This window comes from Lycorma delicatula, chromosome 2 (genome assembly GCF_047948215.1).
Source record: "Lycorma delicatula isolate Av1 chromosome 2, ASM4794821v1, whole genome shotgun sequence".
Taxonomy (NCBI): domain Eukaryota; kingdom Metazoa; phylum Arthropoda; class Insecta; order Hemiptera; family Fulgoridae; genus Lycorma; species Lycorma delicatula.
In genome coordinates, this window is record NC_134456.1 from 164,104,594 (window position 1) to 164,127,388 (window position 22,795).

Genomic DNA, 22,795 nt, shown 5'->3' on the forward strand with positions numbered 1-22,795 from the left:
AGCAGGTCAGGAGCCATCAACGTCTAAAGATAAAAAATAATTATTTTTCTAATGTATTTTAATTTTGAAACACAAAATAAAAAAGTTTCATAAAAAAGTATAAACATGTATTTTTTTTTCATTGCCATTAGTGGGGAGGGGTTTTGAGTACTGAAGTATGGTGTCCGTAATTTGCTTTCTAAAATTATGGTAACCCTTTACTAGAGGTATCAGTCAGATTAGCTTTCTCTGAGAATAATGATGTTCACTGAACTGTAAACAAGATGAATAAGATGCGCATTTTGGTGCTGTCTATTCTTTCACAACTTTGTCTAAACTCTCCTTAAAAGACATTCTCTGAACATATAGATATGAACGATAGTAGATTCATGACGATGGGGACGACGAACATTTGATTGGATCAAAATTGAGGCGATGTAAACAAAACCTTGGTGTTATTTACTTATTTTTCCGCCAGGTGCGGTTGGTCAGTGTTTCAAGTAATTTCAAGCGTGCTCGTTTATCATCTGATTGTTGTCCTTTACAATCTTTAACTGATTTTTGCTGGCGTTATTTGTTAACTCTTACAATCATGAGTTTTAATGTTGACGACGACGACGACGAAGATCATAGACCTGTTACACGTCTGACTGAAAGTTTTGCTCTTCGGTAGGTTATTTCTAATTCTTACTTAACCATCTTTATTCTCTCTGCAGATGTAAATATGGTAATAATAAAGTCGTGTAACTATTTTTTGTACTTACAAAATTATTGACTTAATATTTTGTATTTCTGTGAAGGAATGAAGTTATTTACCATTTCACAATTAAGCTGATTTGGTTAAATTACTTCAAGACACCATCAGCAAATACATATGCAAGTTTCATAAAATGTGCAACCAGAATTCGGTTCTTAATTATACACGTCATGGAAAAAGGAAAAGCTGTTTTACGTTAAAAGGAAATGTTATTGAAAATGTCGAGATTTATTTATTATAGAAAAGTATAGCCTTTTTTAACAATTTTTAATGCTTCAAGTGCTTTTTGTAGGTTTGAAAGTGGAAGGGCACCTCTAAAGTTAAGCTATTTGTTTGACTATTTCTTGTTTGACATTAATTATTCATCAAATAAGGTTTTTGAAATATTGTTAATGTCTTAACTAAAATTAATTTACATCAAGCAGTCAATGCTTAGTAGGTTAGTGTCAGGAAATAATCAGGCTGTAAAATTTCTAATTAAATCCTACTATTTAAAAAACGTCGTAAATGGGCATTAAGCGATAGAAAAAAACAGTTCAGTTCATTTGAAGTGTACAAATATTTTGTGTGAAGTACATATTATTATTTTTAATGCATTTCATGTTCATTGCTTAATGAATGATACAAGTTCAGATTTTATGCAATGAAATTATCCAACTGTTATGTAGAGAATGGATTGTATTTATTATACTTTTAACCATGTAGTATTTTTTGTTGTAATTTTCATTTGTTCATAGGTTTCTTAAGCAAGAGAATTATAATTGATAATTTTTTGTTCAGTTAGGAAACATGATTATGTGCTGCAGCACATACAGATTTAGTTGATATAGTATTATTAATTTATAATGTTTTACCTGTGAAGTAAAATATGTTTTAAACATTATTGTACTGTGAAAGGAGTCTCCGATGAATAATTTCAAATAACTTAGACAAATAACTTAAACGAATAACTTAGGTCCTAAGTAAGGTAAGGCATATTTCAAATTTTATCAAAATCAGAGGCAAGGGTAGTTACGTATTAACGCCACCGCAGCTACAGCTTTATTTAAAAACAAAGTAGTCAATCGGATTTTGGTGCTATAACATTAAGGTTATATTATTAATAAGTTGTATATATTATGCATATTTAATGTTAATTATAAGAGGTTAGCGAGCGAAGCGAGCGTAGGTTATATTTAGTTAGGTTATTTTGATATACATACGATTTGTCAGTACACGAAGTCAACATAACCTAAACAGCAGCTGTAGCTGCGGTGGCGTTAATATGTAAGTATGAGGCAAGTTCCTAATTGATATAAATACAAAAAAATAAATCGGAAACTTTTAACAAGATTATAACTTATAATCATATACAGTAAGCATTTAGTAAAAAAAAAAAAAAAAAATGTATATTACATTTGTGCAGTGCTGAATTATAAAATTTTTAGTGACTGTCCTTTGTAAATTACAAGGTATGTAACTCAGGTGAAAGGCGTTTCCGATGATTAATTTCAACTGTAATGAATACTCCTATCTAAGGTATGTTCAAAATTTCATCAAAATCAGAGGCGAGTCCTGAATTATTTATAATTACCTTTTCTTTGTTATATTACAATGCAAATAAAGTAATTATATTTGTAAAAACTGCTGGAGGTGGTGCTTTTGAAGTCATTAGTTTGGATTTTCTGATTCTGGAAACATAATTACTACTTTAGCAACTTCTCCATTTTCTCTTCGGTATTGAATATTTGATTTTTTTACGAAGCTTGTATAAGTGATATGGAAAATAGATGTCCAAAAAAATTGTTTACTTTGTAATGATGAGTTCGGTGAGATCTGTCTTCCCCATTCCACCTTGCTGTGGGGAAGAATATATTATTGAATGTTGTTTAACCCTAGAACACTGCCCTGATTTTATTTTTCATGATAGCTGCCTGTACGTTTGAGAGGCGTTCATTCCACTTTTGCGTTGGGTGCAGCTACTTAATGAGGGCTAGAGCACACCGGCAGGCTGTGGTCATATGATGTCCTATGTCCTACGTCATAATACCACAAGGAGTGGTCATTGTGATGTAGCGACTTCTATTCATTCAGCGCCAGAATCTGACCCAGAGCGGTTGGTTGTGTTGTACATTCAGTCTGGATGGAATGCATATTAATGTTCGGATGAACACTTATTTTATTTGTATACTTATATATTATTAAGTTTAATTGTATGTGTTACATTATATGTTAGATGTTCAATTATATGTTATCGAAATGTCAAGACGACAAGAAATTAAATAACAATTCAATAAGCAACAAGGCGTTTCAATTCATCACCTATGCATCTACAGTTTATACTCGCTCTAAAACCTACCAGATGTATATGTTCAAAAAGTACTTTTTACAAATAACAACTATAAAATTCATTGAAAGAGATATGATACATTATGTCTAAAAATATTATTTGTAATCAGTAAAGCCAAAATGCAAAAATAACAAAAATTTTATTTACTAAGAAGTACAAATGATGCAACAAATATTAAAATTAGACCTACTTGTTGAAAGAATATTATAAAAAAAAAATTTGTTTATTACATAATTAGGAAGTAAATAAAATCTGTAACAATAAAGCACAATTGTCAGTCTTTGCTTTTCAGATGGAATAGTTTTGTTATCCTAAATATAACATGCGTAGATAAAAATATTTAAAAAATTAAGATTATAGTAATTTGATATAAAAGAATTTATAGAAAATTAAAAAAAAAAAAAAATTATTGAGATAGAATCAAAAATATAAACTACATATCATATGTTTCATGCATACTTTCTTATGGTTTTCTCCACATATCGGAATATTACAAATGTCACATTTCATTTTACTCACTTTTTTTGTTGATGATGGGCAAAATCCGCAATACTTCTTTTTGCTTCCTAAGAGTTTCAGCTGCTGGTTCAGCACTAGTATCTTTTATTCCCAAGCATTTGTATATTATATCTTGCAGATCCCACAGAAGAGGAGAGTTAAGTCTTTTTTTCATCCAAGGTCTAATTAGGCTGCCCACCAAGCCGTTCATAAAGTCAAATCTCAACTAAGGCTTCAAATTATTGATATTGTTATATTTGTAAAAGTTGTGTAAATATACCACAAATGTGTTATATGAATCAGTTGAGCATAAAATGCCATTTTACCACCATTTGGGCTTCCTTCTACCATTCATAGTTAGGACAAGCTGGTCAAAGGTAGCACAGCTACTATTGTGGATTTGAATGTGAAAATTACTTACGGCTTTCTTGTATTTTTATTTATGGCGTGATAAAAATAGTATAGTATAAAAATAATATTATGGTAGAGTAAATATCAGTGTTACAATTTTTCTTTTTTTTGGCATATGAGATTGCTGCTAAATTTGGGATGAAAAGAAAAATTGATCCAATTCCATGATTTTTATAAGGTGAATCTATGAACTCATTGGAAACTCAGGTTTGTTTCATTTGATATTTCCTACTGTAGTTAAATTATATTAATTATGAAGTTTCATTGCTAATGGAATGGTTGTAAACCAATTATCTGTGATTTTATTTTTCCCGTTTGATCCTCAGAATTCTTCAACAAGTTGTTCAACAAAGAATTCTGCCACGGGTGTATTTTTTGATGATGTTCCTTTTCCTAGGTAGGTTACAATGCCCGTCATGTATTTAGTTAATTCATCACAGATCATTACAACATTTTTGCCATATTTATTCAGTTTGCTTGAAGAATACATTTGAAAGGGACACTTTCCTCTGAATCAGACTAGCTGTTCATCTGTTGTTAGATTCTTGGTTCATAACATGATTTACAATTTTGTATGAGTGCGTCCCATACAACTTTTATAGGAGCAAGTTTTGACTTTACTCGCCGTTGATCTCTAGTTTCCCTATCATCAAACCTTAAAGAATTTTAAAAACATTAAACCAAAACAATGACATGGTGCTTTGATATTTATCACTGCATCAAGTACCATTGAAAAGAATTTTTTTTGGCTAGTGATTATTTTTCATGGTTGCAGCCAAAATTACGAGACCAAAAACTGCTTCAAGCTCTTCCATAGAAAGATTTTGTAAAGCAGAACAACTCGGATCTGAATAATTTGCTCGCTGGCGGCTTATTTCTTCATTTGTATGTAATAAAGTTGTTTGCATAATATTTTGATTAAAGAGTAGTTGAAGCATTTTAAGGGATTATCCTTAGAACAACCTTTGCAATACTTTTAGTAAGTGGTTAATGTGAAAAATATTTTTTTTGAAATTTTTGTGTTCTTTTAGAGGTTCTGTGGTCCATTCCCATGTTCTATTTTGCCCCTTGATCTTATCACCATCAATTTTGAAAATTTCACCTTAATTTTCAATATGTGGATTTTTTGTTTAATGCTTTCCTGTGTTGGTTGTTTTCTTTTATGTTTCTCATTTATGTTAGGACGATTTGATACTTTTTCTGAACTTCATATATTTTCATGAATAACATTTTCTACTTCACTATCAATATCACATTCCATATTTTCTTGTTCTGGATTGTAATTTGGATCGAGATCAGAATGATCCGAAAAAATTCTTCTATAAAATTCACTTCTTCTTCATCATCAGACATATGTACCTCATCTAGTTCTAAATCTGCAAAAATCTCTTGCCCGATCATTGCTGAACTTGAGGCCATTTTCCATTTTTACCCTGAAAAAATAAACAAAAGGGCTAGTTAACTATTACATTCATAACGATTATTAAAAGATCCAGCATATCTCTCACTTATTTTTAGATCAGGACAGTGTTGTGTAGTTTTGTGTTAAAAAAGAACAAACTTAATATTTTCCCTCAAATTATTGTAGGCACGTTTATAAGATGTACGTTGTTAACAATGAAATAACTGACCATACATTTGCAAGATGTAAAAAATTATGACTTTGTAACTGTCAGGTATGTCTAAAAGACATAAGTACATTTTTTACATGCATTACTGATAGTACACCTACAAGACATGCAACTTTATAAAAAATTTAGTTTACTCACCTTTATATGTGCACTATGGACTTCGTTCTCCGTCAACTCATGTAGAACTAAGCAAGGAAAGAATAATTTGTGGTGGGAGAAAGATTCAACCATCAGATGAAGTGAGGAACAAAAGTAAAATTGTGCTTACATCTCAAGATGTATTGGTAGTATTCTAGGGTTAAAATGGAAGTCATATTTGTTTTTAAAAAAATTTTCACTTTTTTTTTTTAATAACTTAAAACATAGATTATAATGCAGATTAATATTCTCGAAGTTGGAATGAACCCAAAGATAGAAGTTCACCCACCACTTTTATATAAACAGGACATTAACGATCTAAAATAATTTTCAAAACCTACTTGTGAAATTTTTGTCATGGTTACTGTTAGAGTATGTTTGTAAAATTTTTTTAATTTTAATTACTTAACCCTAAAAATGGCAGCTTTCAGTTAGCCAACAATTTTGTTACTTAAATGGCAGTGACAAAAAACAATTATCTAGTCATTTTTATTGCTCTATCTTTTGATCACTCATGAATACTTTTAATGTTGACTGTTGTTGGTGATTTTTCAATTTGTAAGGGAAACTGGAAATCAGCAGGTAGCTTGAGCATTGGCCTTTACATTGCATGTGCTTGTGTTGTGTGCATAGAGAATCAGAAAATGCTTATTTTATATTTTGAAAGCTTGTGAACCACATTAAGTAGGAATAAATAAATTTTGAAAAATACTATTTTTTTTCTTGAAAAAAAGTTTTGTAAGTGCAAAATAGTTTTTGAGTATATTAATAATTCTCTAAAGACCTTTCGAAACAGAATCACATGTAGTATGTTGCAATTATTAAAAGCAGGGGACCTTGATTTAGGTGATTGCCCAAGCTTGTCATTGTGCTATATTATTATGTAGTTTTTATTTTCGTGTATGTTATTCATAAACAACAAATGTAGAAATATATTAAATTTGTATAAAAAAATGTGACAAGTATCTGGCTTGAATCTACATTACCTGGTCCATTAAGGACATGAAAAACATTTTAAACATAAATGAGATTGGCTTATTTTACCACTCTTTGCTGACAAAGAGTACAAAATATAATATAGACATTTAAGGATGTCATATGCTCTGCAGGTAGAAGATTTAAGGTTTAATTAATGATATTAATCGCATGTAATTATGATAAGACTGAAAAATTGTCATTGTTAATTATAGGAACAGTTTCTATTCTGCTCTGTTTAAAAGTGCCTATTCTGCTCATGAAAGTATTAAGTACACTTTAGTTGTGTAAAACTCTGTCAACACAATCTACACACATTGATTTTACAAGAGCGGTTTGGAAAGTAACATTCGTTTGGCTATAAATAAAAAAAACCTGCATAGATAAAATTTTTTATTATATACAGCTTAAAACCACAGCTTTTAACTATTTTTCGATATAGTTGCCATTTAAATGGCATTTCAAAGTTTGTCATTGTCATCGAAGTGCCGCAACAAGTCATTTATTTCATTATATGAGTAAAGAGATGAAACGTAGGCAAGCCATTCAGAACAAATGTTGCGGTATGCTGTTATCTGATATTGCTTTTTGCATGTCAAAAACGTCCCATTGGACGTTTTTGGCGCTGAGTGAATTTCATATCTTCATTCATGTGAAGAAATGGCTTGCGTCACAGCTGAATTTTATGAAGAAAGTATTTGTAACAAATTAGTGAAATGGTGTGACAAATGTTGAAAAATAGTTAAAAGCTGTAGTTTTAAGTTGTATATAATAAAATATTTTTATCTATGGAGGTTTTTTATTTATAGCCAAATAGAGGTTTCTTTCCAAACTGCCCTCATACACAGCTCACATTTCATCCTTTTATTTAACTTATTAAATCTAATTTCATTTTAGCCAAAATTTACTTCCTAACAGTTCAAATTAGACATTTTACCCTTTAGCTGAAAATCTAAGAAGTTAGTAGAAAGCTGGAAAGGTATATAAATAAGTTACTTTCTGCAATTTCTCCTTACTTTCTGCAATGTTGGTATATTCAAGTAGAATACTTCATAAATGGTGCTCTGTCTCCCAGATCAAACTGATAAATGTTTGATCAGAGCTTTAATTTTTAGATAGTTTAAGATATAAGACAATTGTAATTAGCAATTAGCTAAATTGAAGTGCACATTGAGAGATTAATCTGCTGTTCAGAGTAATTTCTGTGAAAGTTGTAGATTTAAATAGAATACATTAAAACTTAATATTGTAGCCCCTCCTGCAGAGGCAACAGCAAAGTACCGGATGGTTGATCAAAACTGATTTTATATTATCTAAAAATTAACCAAGGCATTTGAAAGCCCAAAGAGTTGGCAAGTTGATTTATAATGTAGTCTACCTTTCCATAATTTTCTGTTATTCCTGCTATATTCCACTAGATTACTTTGAAGCTGTAAATGATGTTTGTTACCTTTCTCCAGTCAGTATGCTTGATTAGTGCTTAAATTTTGAAGTAGTTAAAAGTATATCAGGATAATAGGAAACTAGAAGGTTGAAAGCTAAGTTATAACATAATTGCAGTACTCCACTTAACTCTTTGCTCTCCAAATATATTTAAGAATACTTTGAAACTGTAAGTAATGTTGCCTTTATGTACAAAAGTATAAAATTTTATGAAAATTAAACATTTTTAAATGTGGTTACTTGATGATTTTACTATTCCACATAATTTTGTTCTTTGATATTAATATAGAATTATTTGAACCTGTAAATAGTGGTGCCTCTCTTGGAAGAAAATGGTGTATTAATGCTAAGATTATAAGTCTATGTAATCTATGCTATTGTATGAAGACACAGAGTTTGTTTGCTAAGGGAATCTAAAGAGCTTCTTAAATGATATGAAAATTCTATTCTGTTAGTTTTAGCTTACTCTTTTTCAAGTGTTGTAGAATGGATAATAATCTTGACTCCCCGAATTCCACTCCTTTTATCCCCCTCAAGATGATAAAGTCAGTAAAAAAAAGGTTGCTTTAATAAGAGAAAATTCTATTTTAGTTATTTTTTTGGTTCTAAATCTGAGCAGACTACACCTTGCTTTTGCTAGTATTAAATTTTTCAAAATTGTGCTAAATAAGTCATGAAAATAATCGTTTTATTAAAACGTTTAATAAATAATCTAAAAAAAACAAACTTTTTTAGAAGTTTATTCTAAATTAAAAGTTTCTCCCAGCAAGTTACTAACCCTTAATTTGGTACCATCTACAAAAAGTGAACATTTAAAAAAATAACAAAGTAGTGGTGTTTCTTCTGCCTGTAGGGCAGGGTGTTTTCCTATGAAAAAAAGTTGTCTGTAAAAAATGCAAAGAAAAGGAAAGGAAATTTAGAGAAATATAACTGTTCTATTATTTTTTTACCCTAAGCTCTTCAAATAATTTTTTCTTGAATCTTTAAACAAAAATACATTATACATGAATGATACATATCACCTTGCAGTAACAATCAATAATAAGCAGTAAAGACACAAGATGAAAAAAATATCTTAAAATTTCCAAAGTGGAAGAAGAGAACAACTTCAGTTCCTAAGATGTGTTTTAGTAATGATGGAAAGGTAGAGAAAAAAGCCAACAACAGATTAGTGAGGTAAATTTTGTGTTTTACCATATGTATCAAATATATCAAGAAAATGAAAGTTTTCACCTTATAAAAATGAAATTAAAGGAATCATTTAAAATGTATCTCTTTTGGCTCTCATGCTTCAGAAAGTTGCTGGTGCCAGTAGATTGATTGATGTAGAAATGAAAATATTTTTAAAACTTTGTAAGAAAAACAATAACTTTTTAAGAAACTATAGTTCAGTATTAGAGAATAGCTGGATTGAAACACACTGGAGGAAAATATGAAGAAGAGACAGTTGAAATAATACTTGCAGCACAAAGAAAGAATAAAGAAAAATTACTAAGGCATGCGTTAGATATCAAGCAACAACAAAAATAAGTGACCATATGTGGAATGGTAAAACTAAAAAAAATAAAAGAATGGTGGAAAGTACAAACAGATCTTGGATGTTACATGCTAGAACACATGTTTTGGCATACATGCAGGAAGTTGAAGAAGTACTAAGGATTAATGTATTTTTATGAATGTATACTCCTAATTAAATGTGATATATGTATAAGTTGTTGATCTGAATCTTGAGATTCAGAAAATCATCAGACAGTTACACAGAAAATATTCAATTAGACCAGCTTATTCAGTTAAAACGTATTTAAAAATTTTAGAATGCAGTAATTTCTGTTAATTGTTGGTAAATTTTAATTTTCATATCTGTTTTATTTTACTCTGAAAATTCCTGGATATTGTTGAAAAATATTTATTCACGTTTTTATTATGGAATTGCAATCTGCCTAAGTCTATCATAAAATGCTTTCTGAAATATTATTTATTCTGTAATTATTATATTTATTTGGTTTCTTCACTTAATGTAATTTTTTATTCTTTAATTATTAATTATTTTTAATTATTACTATGAATTTTCAATTTATTTTTTGTATTTTATATACTTTTGATGATATCCAATCTAGATTTTGTTATAATTTTCTGATCCATCTAGTTAAATGCTAGGCAGTTCTTTCTTAAATCTATGTAGTAACACATCTACCCATTCCCGACACTGTTTTTTTAATGTAATACGTATCTGTCAGAATAAAATGTATTTTTATTTATCAGTTTATTATTTGAAATGATTAATCAAAGATTTAAATATATGTTGTTTCTTTTTTACAGTGATTTAATTGCTGGTGCTGAATTTGAAATTCGGGATGATGAGTATAGTGAAATTAATGCAGAAGAACATTTTAATATTGATAAATATTCACCAGCTGAAGTGCAAGATTATATAAATTTAAGTGCACTAGATATAGATGCTGATGATTCTAATAATGTTATTAGTTTTAGTGAATTAAGAAAAAAAATGACTAATGTTACAGATAATGGAAAAATTATGAAACTGGTTAGTTTTGGTTCACATATATATCTTTTTTCATTAGTTAAATGTATCTTTATATGGTTAACCTGGAATAATAATAATAAGACATCTATTATCCTACTAACTTGTAACAAATCACAATTAGATTAGGTTTTTTAGTATTCCCATTAACTGTAGTCAGTTTTTATTTAAACTTTTATATTGCTACTGCTCTAATCTCCGAGCAGACATCCCTCGATGGATTAATTGTTGAACAGTCTCTATTAATTGAATAATTTCTTGGAATGATTAACTCCCTTCTTTTACCACCCCTCTTTTTTATGCTTCATACCTTCCTCCCTGAATAGGTAAAGTAAGAATATGGTTAGCTGATGCAGTGTTTCTGTTTATCTGGTTGAGGAGGTAGTAGTTGATTGATAAGTTATTTCTTTATTCAGATGCTTTATTTTAGGCTTATCCAGAGAATTGAAAAAAGTCATAGTAATCTATGTGTTACTACATAGATTTAACTATTGGCCAAAGTACCTATAAAATAAAGCTAGGCCTGCTAGTGTAATTTTCTATTTGTAGAATAAAAAGAAGTCTGTTCGTATAAAATCAGACTAAACATACTGTGTAATGATTGCACTCTCATATTTCTTCTGTAATAAATTTTTAAATTCAGTTTTGTTGTCAATCAAAAGGTGAGGTAAAGTTTGACACATAAATTTTACCTTCTAATCATAATATGAAAAATGAATTGTCAACACATTTTGAGGAGCTATTCTTTTTCTGTTCTTATAACAGAATAGTTAGTTAATGGTATTTCCAATAATATCATTTACATATTCTGTTCTTGTTGATACATTTAAAAATATCCTACTATGACAACTACTGCTGCCGCTTCTCTGCCACGCTATATATGAATTAAATGATTTAATATTATATGTGTATATAAATAACTAGATCCACCAACTACAAAATAAAATAAAATTAAGTAGATGACACTTATCTTATATCATATATACACAAATGTACTTCATGATTTTCTCACATTTTCAGTTGATCCAATCTTTTAATTGTTCGTGTAAAATTGCATATTATAACTATACAACCTATGTAATAAGGATAAAATCAAAACCTAAACCGACAACGATTGTTAACATTTATATGTCTACAAGCGCCCATGATGATGATGAGGTAAAGTGTGTATACGAAGAGATTGATGAAGCAATTAAACACGTAAAAGGAGATGAAAATTTAGTAATAGTTGGAGATTGGAATGCAAGCATTGGAAAAGGCAAGGAAGGAAATATAGTGGGGGAATACGGGCTGGGAAAAAGGAATGAAAGAGGGGACCGACTTATAGAGTTTTGCACGAAGTATAATTTAGTAATTGCCAACACCCAATTTAAAAATCATAATAGAAGAATATACACTTGGAAAAAGCCAAGCGATACTGCAAGGTATCAGATAGATTATATCATGGTTAAGCAAAGATTTAGAAATCAACTCGTTGACTGCAAAACTTACCCTGGAGCAGACATTGATAGCGACCATAATTTGGTGATAATGAAATGTAGATTGGGGTTTAAAGACCTGAAGAAAAGGTGTCAGATGAATCGGTGGAATTTAGAGAAGCTTGAGGAAGAGGAGGTAAAGAAGATTTTTGAGGAGGACATCGCAAGAGGTCTGAGTAAAAAAGATAAGGTAGAAAATGTAGAAGAAGAATGGGAGAATGTTAAAAAGGAAATTCTTAAATCAGCAGAAGCAAACTTAGGCGGAATAAAGAGAACTGGTAGAAAACCTTGGGTTTCAGACGATATATTGCAGCTGATGGATGAACGTAGAAAATATAAGAATGCTAGTGATGAAGAAAGTAAAAGGAACTATCGGCAATTAAGAAATGCTATAAACAGGAAGTGCAAACTGGCGAAAGAAGAGTGGATTAAAGAAAAGTGTTCAGAAGTGGAAAGAGAAATGAACATTGGTAAAATAGATGGAGCATACAGGAAAGTTAAGGAAAATTTTGGGGTACATAAATTAAAATCTAATAATGTGTTAAACAAAGATGGTACACCAATATATAATACGAAAGGTAAAGTCGATAGATGGGTGGAATATATTGAAGAGTTATACGGAGGAAATGAATTAGAAAATGGTGTTATAGAGGAAGAAGAGGAAGTTGAGGAGGATGAAATGGGAGAAACAATACTGAGATCTGAATTTAAGAGAGCATTAAAAGATCTAAATGGCAGAAAGGCTCCTGGAATAGACGGAATATCTGTAGAATTACTGCACAGTGCAGGTGAGGAAGCGATTGAGAGATTATACAAACTGGTGTGTAATATTTATGAAAAAGGGGAATTTCCGTGAGACTTCCAAAAAAGTTTTATAGTCATGATACCAAAGAAAGCAGGGGCAGATAAATGTGAAGAATACAGAACAATTAGTTTAACTAGTCATGCATCAAAAATCTTAACTAGAATTCTATACAGAAGAATTGAGAGGAGAGTGAAAGAAGTGTTAGGAGAAGACCAATTTGGTTTCAGGAAAAGTATAGGGGCAAGGGAAGCAATTTTAGGCCTCAGATTAATAGTAGAAGGAAGATTAAAGAAAAACAAACCAATATACTTGGCGTTTATAGACCTAGAAAAGGCATTCGATAACGTAGACTGGAATAAAATGTTCAGCATTTAAAAAAAATTAGGGTTCAAATACAGAGATAGAAGAACAGTGTACAGGAACCAAACAGCAACAGTAACAATTGAAGAACATAAGAAAGAAGCCGTAATAAGAAAGGGAGTCCGACAAGGATGTTCCCTATCTCCGTTACTTTTTAATCTTTACATGGAACTAGCAGTTAATGATGTTAAAGAACAATTTAGATTTGGAGTAACAGTACAAGGTGAAAAGATAAAGATGCTACGATTTGCTGATGATATAGTAATTCTAGCCGAAAGTAAAAAGGATTTAGAAGAAACAATGAATGTCATAGATGAAGTCCTACGCAAGAACTATCGCATGAAAATAAACAAGAACAAAACAAAAGTAATGAAATGTAGTAGAAATAACAAAGATGGACCACTGAATGTGAAAATAGGAGGAGAAAAGATTATGGAGGTAGAAGAATTTTGTTATTTGGGAAGTAGAATTACTAAAGATGGACGAAGCAGGAGCGATATAAAATGCCGAATAGCACAAGCTAAACGAGCCTTCAGTAAGAAATATAATTTGTTTACATCAAAAATTAATTTAAATGTCAGGAAAAGATTTTTGAAAGTGTATGTTTGGAGTGTCGGTTTATATGGAAGTGAAACTTGGACGATCGGAGTATCTGAGAAGAAAAGATTAGAAGCTTTTGAAATGTGGTGCTATAGGAGAATGTTAAAAATCAGATGGGTGGATAAAGTGACAAATGAAGAGGTATTGCGGCAAATAGATGAAGAAAGAAGCATTTGGAAAAATATAGTTAAAAGAAGAGACAGACTTATAGGCCACATACTAAGGCATCCTGGAATAGTCGCTTTAATATTGGAAGGACAGGTAGAAGGAAAAAATTATGTAGGCAGGCCTTGTTTGGAATATGTAAAACAAATTGTTAGGGATGTAAGATGTAGAGGGTATACTGAAATGAAACGACTAGCACTAGATAGGGAATCTTGGAGAGCTGCATCAAACCAGTCAAATGACTGAAGACAAAAAAAAAACTATACAACATTAACAAAATAAAATTTTTATACAATAAAACAAAAAATTTATTAAAACTTTGGATTTAAACTTTAAAATCAATTCAAATCAAAATTGGATTAAAATTAAAAATTTTTTTCGTTTTAAATTTAAATTTTAAGATTTAAAATCAATATTAAAAGTTAAAAATTCCATATATAAAAATATGTTGTCAAATAATAAAAATATTGATTAAAGGTTAAAATGATAAAAATGTTAAAAAATAAAATATGTGTGTGTGGTTGGCTAGCCAATATTATATTACTGTGCAAGATTTTAATTAGATAAACTAAAATTAACAATATTTGATAAAGTGCTGCTATCTGTTCCAGTCTTTATAATTGTGTCACCCTCATACTCTGTTGACTGATCAAACTGAATCCATTTTTATATTTATTTTATATTAATCTGATTGATTTTATATATATAAATTATATTTAATATGATAATTATTATTTTTTAATACATAAATATATGTTATATATTTAATTTTTTATATTTATATGTATATAAAATCTCTAAAATTTTAAACAACTATTATTATTATTATTGCATTTTTAATTTCTAATATTTTCAAATTTGTGTAATTATCAGAAATTGAATGTTTATTATCAATGAGATGGTCAGAAACATTAGACAACCCCATTTTTATACTATGAAATGTTCAGAAAATTTGAGTTTGAAAGATCTAGTGATCTTTCCTATATAAATATGGTCAGTCGTTAATTTTATTTTTTTAAATTCCACCCAAATTATATACACTATATGAATCAGTATCTCTAATGTTTTTTAAATGTTTTATTATGCAATTGTTTGTCTGGTATACAGGTTTAAACTTATTTTTATTATAAACCTTTATAATATTTTCAACTATGCTATCAGTATATATATATATTTTAAATATACATGTCAATTTTTTCTGTTTCATTTATTGGTATTAGACATGTATTATTGTTAATTTTTAATATTTGTTTTTTGTGTATATAATCAATTAAAAATTCACTACATCCATCATATATAGCAAATTGTTTTATAATATCTATTTCTTTGTTTAATTTATTTTTATTTTCATTATATTGTGTATAATTAATTGCTCTATTAACCATGCTTGTATTATGTGACCATGGATGATTTGAATACCTATGTATTGTGGTTTTATTAGTAGTTGGTTTTTTTATATACTGATATGATAAATTGATTATTTTTATTAATTTCAATACTAACATCTATGTAATTGATTGTCCTATTTATATCAATTTAAAAGTAAATTTTAACCCATTATAGTATGAATTTAATTTTTTCAAAATTAATTATTGTTCATTATATAACGGGGTTATAGAATACAAAAATATCATCAATATACTTAGTCCATAGTAAAATATTGTGAGTATGAACAATGCCAAAATAATTTTATTTTCGAAATCTTGTAGATAAATTTGCCATAATAGCCAATAAAGGAAAAATCCCCATTGGTAAAGTATTATTTTCCTGAGTTTCATATTTGTCATTAAATTTAAAATAATTTTGCTGGCATACATTTTTAATGATAGTAATAATATTATCAACAAATATAGTCTTTATATACATTAATTTATTTTTTATTATGTTAATAGTTTTTTCTGTTGGTATGCTAGGGTACATATTACTAATGTCATAACTAACCATTCTAGTATTATCCAATTTTTATCTCTTTTAATTTATTTATAATTTTGATTTTAAATCTAAAAGGAAAAACGTTTTTAATTTTTATTCCATTTTGATTTTAGTTTATATCCAAAGTTTTACAGATTTAGTTTTATTGTATTTATCAACATTTTATTTTGTTAATGTTTTATATTTATAATATGTAATTTTACGTGAACAATTAAAAGATTAGATCAATTGAAGATAACCCACCGGGTTGGTCTAGTGGTGAACGCGTCTTCCCAAATCAGCTGATTTGGAAGTCGAGCATTCCAGCGTTCAAGTCTAGTAAAGCCAGTTATTTTTACATGGATTTGAATACTAGATCGTGGAAACCGGTGTTCTTTGGTGGTTGGGTTTCAATTAACCACACATCTCAGGAATGGTCGAACTGAGAATGTACAAGACTACACTTCATTTACACTCATACATATCATCTTCATTCATCCTCTGAAGAATTATCTGAACGGTAGTTACCGAAGGCTAAACAGGAAAAAGAAAAAGAAAGATCAATTGAAGATGCAAGAAAATCGTGAAAGTACTCTTTGTGTGTATGCATAATGATATAAGGGTAAGTGTCATCCTACTTAATTTAATTTTATTCTGTACTTCGTGGATCAAGTTATTTATTTATTTATATTTGTATAATAGTATAGAGGAATATGAGTATAAAAAATATATCTATATATATAATTATATTAAGACTTCAAGAACAGGATTGATGAACTTCCAATAGAACTTTTTAATTGTTTAGAAGATGGAATAGATGAAATACTGTTAATGTGCAGTGCAATTTATGATACTGGAGTAAAACCAGAAGATTTTGTTAAAACAATAATGATACTGATACCTAAAAAGGTTGGAACCAAAAACTTTAAAGAACATAGAACTATCAGCTTAATATTACATGCTGTAAAAATAATGTTGATAGTTATGAATTGAAGGTCGATCATAAAAATGGAGGAAAATGCTGGGGAAGAAGAATTTGGATTCAAAAAAAGGATAAGGAGCAAGAGAAGCTGTAGAATTGATCAGAATCCTGATCATTATCCCTGTTAGAGTAGCATCTGGCGGGTATATTGCCCTCTTTGCGAACTCTAACTGGGCAATGGATGCACCCTATCAGAAGAAGGAAAGGAAACTGGATTGAGCATATAACTAGGGGAAAAGGAATAATAAATACAGTTCTTGAAGGCTCTGTTGAAGGTAAAAAAAAGAAGAGGAAGGAAGAGACTGAAGTTAATAAATGACATAAAGGCTAGTGAAGGTTGTGATGAGATGAAAAGAAAAGCATGGGATGGTGCCAGGGATCTACCAACAGGCAGAACGATGATGATGAGTTTTTTCATTTAGTCTGGTTTTTATTAATCTATAAAAGAATCATTTTGAAATGAAGTGTAGTAGCATTACAAATCAAGGAAGAAAATGTAATCAAAATCTTGAATGTTCAGGGCTCAATTGAAGACAGATTATTAGAAATTGGGTATAGTCTAACATACATAATATTATAAATAATAATAAATTATGAGGTGACAGCAATGATGTATAGCTTACAACTGAGTTGGATTACTTTTAGGTGAAGTAGTTTTTTAAAATTTGACGAATTGTTTTAGGTGCTCGGGCAAATATTTATAGAGGATTTAGCATAACATACAAATGACTTAACATAACATATAAATGACTTAACTCCTTGCCGGTTTCTCTTTTTTACAGAAATGAATGTTATTTTGTTCTATTTTTTTTTTTTTTTTTTTTTTTTTTTTTAATGTATATATTTGGACTAATAATGACCTAATATGTAATTTAAAACCAATCTTTTTTTTGCATGCGAAACATATTTTTTATCACATACACACAAACATATGTAATATTTGCAGAATTTCAGTCACATGTATATAAGAAATATGTACGCAATTAATTTTTAATGTTTACTTACATACAAAGTATTTACATAATTATACACTTACTTACTGATATATGTATAGTATTTTGCAATGTAATAAGAAATATATTGCTCACAGTCTGACTACACAGAATACCATAAATAAACAACTTCCTATTACAGCCAGGTTAGCTGATTACGATCAAATACACAAGAAAATCCCTCATTTTAGTTTTGTATTAAAACTAACAAATAGTGTTATATATCATTGTGGAGTACTACTAAAAAAAAAAAAAAAATACGTAAAATGACAGAATATTATGACAGAGAATGAATTAAAGCCAGACAGAAAGTTGATGTCGGAGTATTCCAACAAAGGCCCTAATCATTCATATTGGCTATATATGAATATTCCATCAAAGACTGGTAAGAGGTTGGTTAAGAATGGCATATCTGTTTTCAGAAATATTGCAACAGAGAGCCCAATATTTTTGAAAACTTGAAATTAACAAGCGAATTGCTTCTCTTTTTCATTATCTAAATCACATAATCATTACTATGTTTTATCTAAGTTAAATGCAGGGATAATAAGGCTCAACAAGTAAAACTTAATTTTGTTTACATCATGGATTGGTTTTACAGTGAACATCATTTCTTTTAAAAATGCAACTCTGTCTTGTAGCTGAGGTATTGTATGTCACTATCATACATAGATTGGGACAAATAATAGTATCAAAGCAAATGAATGTAACTCTTTGTAATGAAAAACAATGCAGTATAAATACATCACCTTTTTAGTAAGGGATGTAAATTTAACTTCACTTTTTGAAAATTTATTTTTCAATTTTTCCTGAAAAATGTCTGGAGGTGAACAAAGTCTGAACTTTCTCATATTTAAGTTGTTACTGTTAAGTGAAATTAAAATATTAAGTATGTTATTTGTATTGTGCAGATTAAGAGGCATGGTATTGGAAACATTGTAAATCCAGATTCAGTGGTTTATATTCATTATAATGCACTTGTTAATTTGCAAGAGTATCCTTTTGACAATTCGTATTTGAGGTGCAAATATCCTGTACGATATCAACTAGGAAAAGGTACACTCCTTCCTGGTCTTGAATTAAGTCTAAGAACTATGAGGAAAGGAGAACTGTCTCAATTTCTTATAGAACCTGAATATGCATTCGGAAAATACGGGTGCCCTCCTAGGATTCCTCCAGGTAATAATCATCTGATATTAAAAGTAAGATTAGAATTAATATACATTCATTACTAATTAGATTATTAAAAATAAAAAGTGCTCTATTAAATTATTTTACTTTGACTTAGTTTTTTCTTTTCTATTAAATATTGAAACAGTAAGTACCTTTGAATTTTTAGTATGTCCTTTTTACATTTGAAAAATAAAATTTTTGTGATATTATATTGTGCAAGTGATGAAAATTTTGCTGCTCGTAGCATAATCAGGTTTTTTTAAAAATTATTTACAATATAAATAAATTTAAGTAATTTTCAGGTGTATGATTAATTTAAAAAAAATGTAGGTGATGTATGGGAAAAAGTAGTAACCTATTCTGGACAAGACTAAACTGCATTTCTTACATCTTGAAAAAATATGAATTAATATTGTATAATTTAAGTCTTTGTTTTAGCCAAAAAGGAAAGGAAGGGGAAATGAACTTTACAACATCATTGCACATTTTAGTTCAAAAATTAATGTTTTCAGATTTTATATTTTAATTCTCAGTATGTATGATGACAGTGTATTTATTTCAATAAAACAAATTCTCAGGATTCTACTCTTATTTGCATTTTTACTTTTGTTATACTATTATAATCTGTACTACTTTCTTTTTTATTAAATTTAGTAAAAAAAAAAAATGTTATACTTAATTTTTAAGAATAAATGCTGATTATTCAAATGGTTTGTAAATAGATTTTTATTTCTTAATTTTTAAAGTAAATGTTTTATTTTTGATAAATTTTATTATGTTATACTTTATTTTTTTGTTAATATAGGATGTAATTTTTATAATTGAAGACTTTTTTCAGATGCTACTCTGTTATATGAAGTAGAATTGTTTAAATTTACTGATAGTGCAGATCCTGAAAACAATCAGGATTTAGAAAAAGAGGATAAAGAAAGTTTTCCTTATGCCTTAAAATTAGCAAAAAAGAACCATGTTTTGGGAAATGATTGTTTTAAACTAAATAATGCAAAAGCTGCTATTGCAAAGTAAGTATAGAAGGATAATTTATTATTCTAATATTATGTTCTTATACTGATTATATATTTTTTTGTGCTAGCTCAAAACCCAACTTGAATGATTTTTGTTATGGGGACAGCATAGGTATGTTAATAGGTAACTCTTTTTTTTTCATTTTATAACTTTTATCCTGTTTGAGCATTATATATATTTTTTTTCATTGCAATTAAATTTTCTTTCTGAATATATAGTTTTGCAGTGGGAAAAAAATTTACTTACAGTATAAAATAAATTTTCTTAGTGAGAAAAATAGAATTTGCTGTTTTCTTAAAAATGTTTTACTCTCTGTAGTAAATATAGGCCTACCTCCAACCACAGCAACTGTGCATTTATATCGTTTGAAAAATGCCAAGTCTTGCTGAGATTTGAAAGAACTCAAACCCCATATGAAGAACAGATTTGATCTCTACTCTGCCATGGAGTTTAGCAGAAAGGTAGATCATATTGCATAATTAGCTTTTTTTATGTTTTGATAGTAACTGTTTAAATATGTGAATGTATTGGAATTATTGACTGTGTAACATGATGTCCATTTTTATGCCAAGACGAGTTGCCCCCACAATTCTCTAAGGAGCAATATGTTGCTGCATTCCAATAAACTAGTGTAGGAAGTTATTGTTTATTTCTTGTATACATGGAGCAGGGAATGAAGAATTAAAATTAAAATAATTTAAAAAAATGTAATTTAATTAGAATTAAATTTTGTAATGAAGAATTTGCTACAGGTAGTGCTGCTTTAGAAAACCAATTAGAAAAATATTATAAGGAAAATGTGTGCAAACATGTTACTTCATAACCCAGAACTAGTATGAGAATGGTATGAATGTGGAAATAGACAAATCTCTTTTTTCAAGACAAAAATGTAATGTGGGAATGGTTTACTTTAACAGTGGGTATTTGTGAAAATTTGTTGAGAAACAAAAGAATATTTCATACATGTGGTCCCCGATAAAACGAAAGACACATTACAAAGTGTTATAAAGGAGTGCATTAGACGTGGGAAGAATATAATATAATAATAATATGATATACATAATCTACAGGATTACAATTTTACACATCAAACTGTTAATCAGTTCGTTAACTTTTGAGATCCAATTTTCAGGATGCATACAAAGAGTGTAATGATTATAGGCAGTAGCGAAAAGATGGAATCACAAGGAATGTTGTACATCTAGAACTGTGCTAGAAAACTATTTATATGAATTCATGTGTCACCAATGTTACATTGACTGGGACTTGTTCAATAAAATTTTGCAACCTTGTATTAGCTCCTACAGCAGTGAATATGAGTAAGACTTATTTTTTAAGGGAATGTGTCTACTTTTGAAATAAGACCTGTATTTTTTTATAGCTTCCAAATCTGATTGAGTAACTATTAATAAAATTTTCCTTCAATACAGAAAAAGATTAATACTGTAATATGTAATTTGTAATTAATTTACATGTAATGAATAAGTTGCAATTAAATAAAGAAGATATTCATTTTATAATATTATGATAATATTTTATATTTCTTTATTATAAATAAATTTGATGAATCCTTCACCAGATATTCAATTCAGAACTAAATTTTATATTGCTTATTAAGAATTTGTATGGGACAAATTCTGTAGTACCAAATGACGATCTTGAAATGGTCATCTACTGTAACATTTGAGTGAATTATTGTTTCTAAATGTATTTCTTTAACTGTTTAGCTTAACTGTTATTGTATAAAAAGTGTCAATTATTTATGAATAATATTCAAAATGTATTGCATACTTTTGCTTACCACACTCTCATCAAAATACAACAAATTTTAATAAATAACATTAATTTTATATAAATACTGTGAATAAAAGTTACACCCGATTCAAATATACTTTTCTAGAAATAAAAATTACTAATTAATAAAGAATAGAAAAAATTAAGTAATCTTTATTTATCTTTAATCTTTCATTGTTCCCTTTGCTATCATATCAGAAAGACTACAGTGTTCTGATTTTCAATGTTTATTCAGATTTTCATGGATTAACCATTCTGTGTTTTATGTTATAATTTTAATCACTGGCTAACAGCTTGAAACTCTGACAATGTTTTGGTTCCTTCTTGTGTACTGAACTGAAAAAAAAATGAATGATAACATTTGATGAGAAATTAAAGAAAGAAAATAGTGAGTTGCATGGTGGGGTTCTGATCAAAAGTTGACTGTTAAGAGTGATTGCAAGTCAACTAGTATTAAGATAAAATGCATTTAATTTACTATATAATCTTTATAAAGATTTTAATGGTGACACATTCCATATGTAATCACAAAAGTAATTAACCGTATAAAAGTCTAACCAATATGCAGAGATTTTTACTGTTCAATATATACATATTTAAATCAATTTATTATTATTTTTTAATGACTGATAATTATTAAAGGTGGTTGAGAAAACATACATATATCTAATATAAATATTGTGGTTGGGGAAAATATTTCTGTGTATTTTCCTGGTAGATGGTTTAGGATCACACAACTCTGGTAATAATAATCACATCTGTCAACACTTGCATATTTTTGAAAGATGACAGATATATCCCTGAGA

At 28.8% G+C, this 22,795-nt stretch overlaps 1 protein-coding gene across 1 annotated transcript in view; it reads left to right on the forward strand.

Annotated features, from left to right (window-relative positions):
• Positions 1–443: 443 nt before the first annotated feature.
• Positions 444–22,795, forward strand: part of shu (inactive peptidyl-prolyl cis-trans isomerase shutdown) — a 29,287-nt gene continuing 6,935 nt past the window's right edge. Inside the window, exons 1-4 of the mRNA XM_075356628.1 lie at positions 444–648; positions 10,481–10,706; positions 18,908–19,175; positions 20,008–20,191. Of these exons, the coding sequence (XP_075212743.1) occupies positions 572–648; positions 10,481–10,706; positions 18,908–19,175; positions 20,008–20,191 (755 nt within the window). The 5' untranslated portion in view covers positions 444–571. The remainder of the gene's footprint in view (positions 649–10,480; positions 10,707–18,907; positions 19,176–20,007; positions 20,192–22,795) is intronic.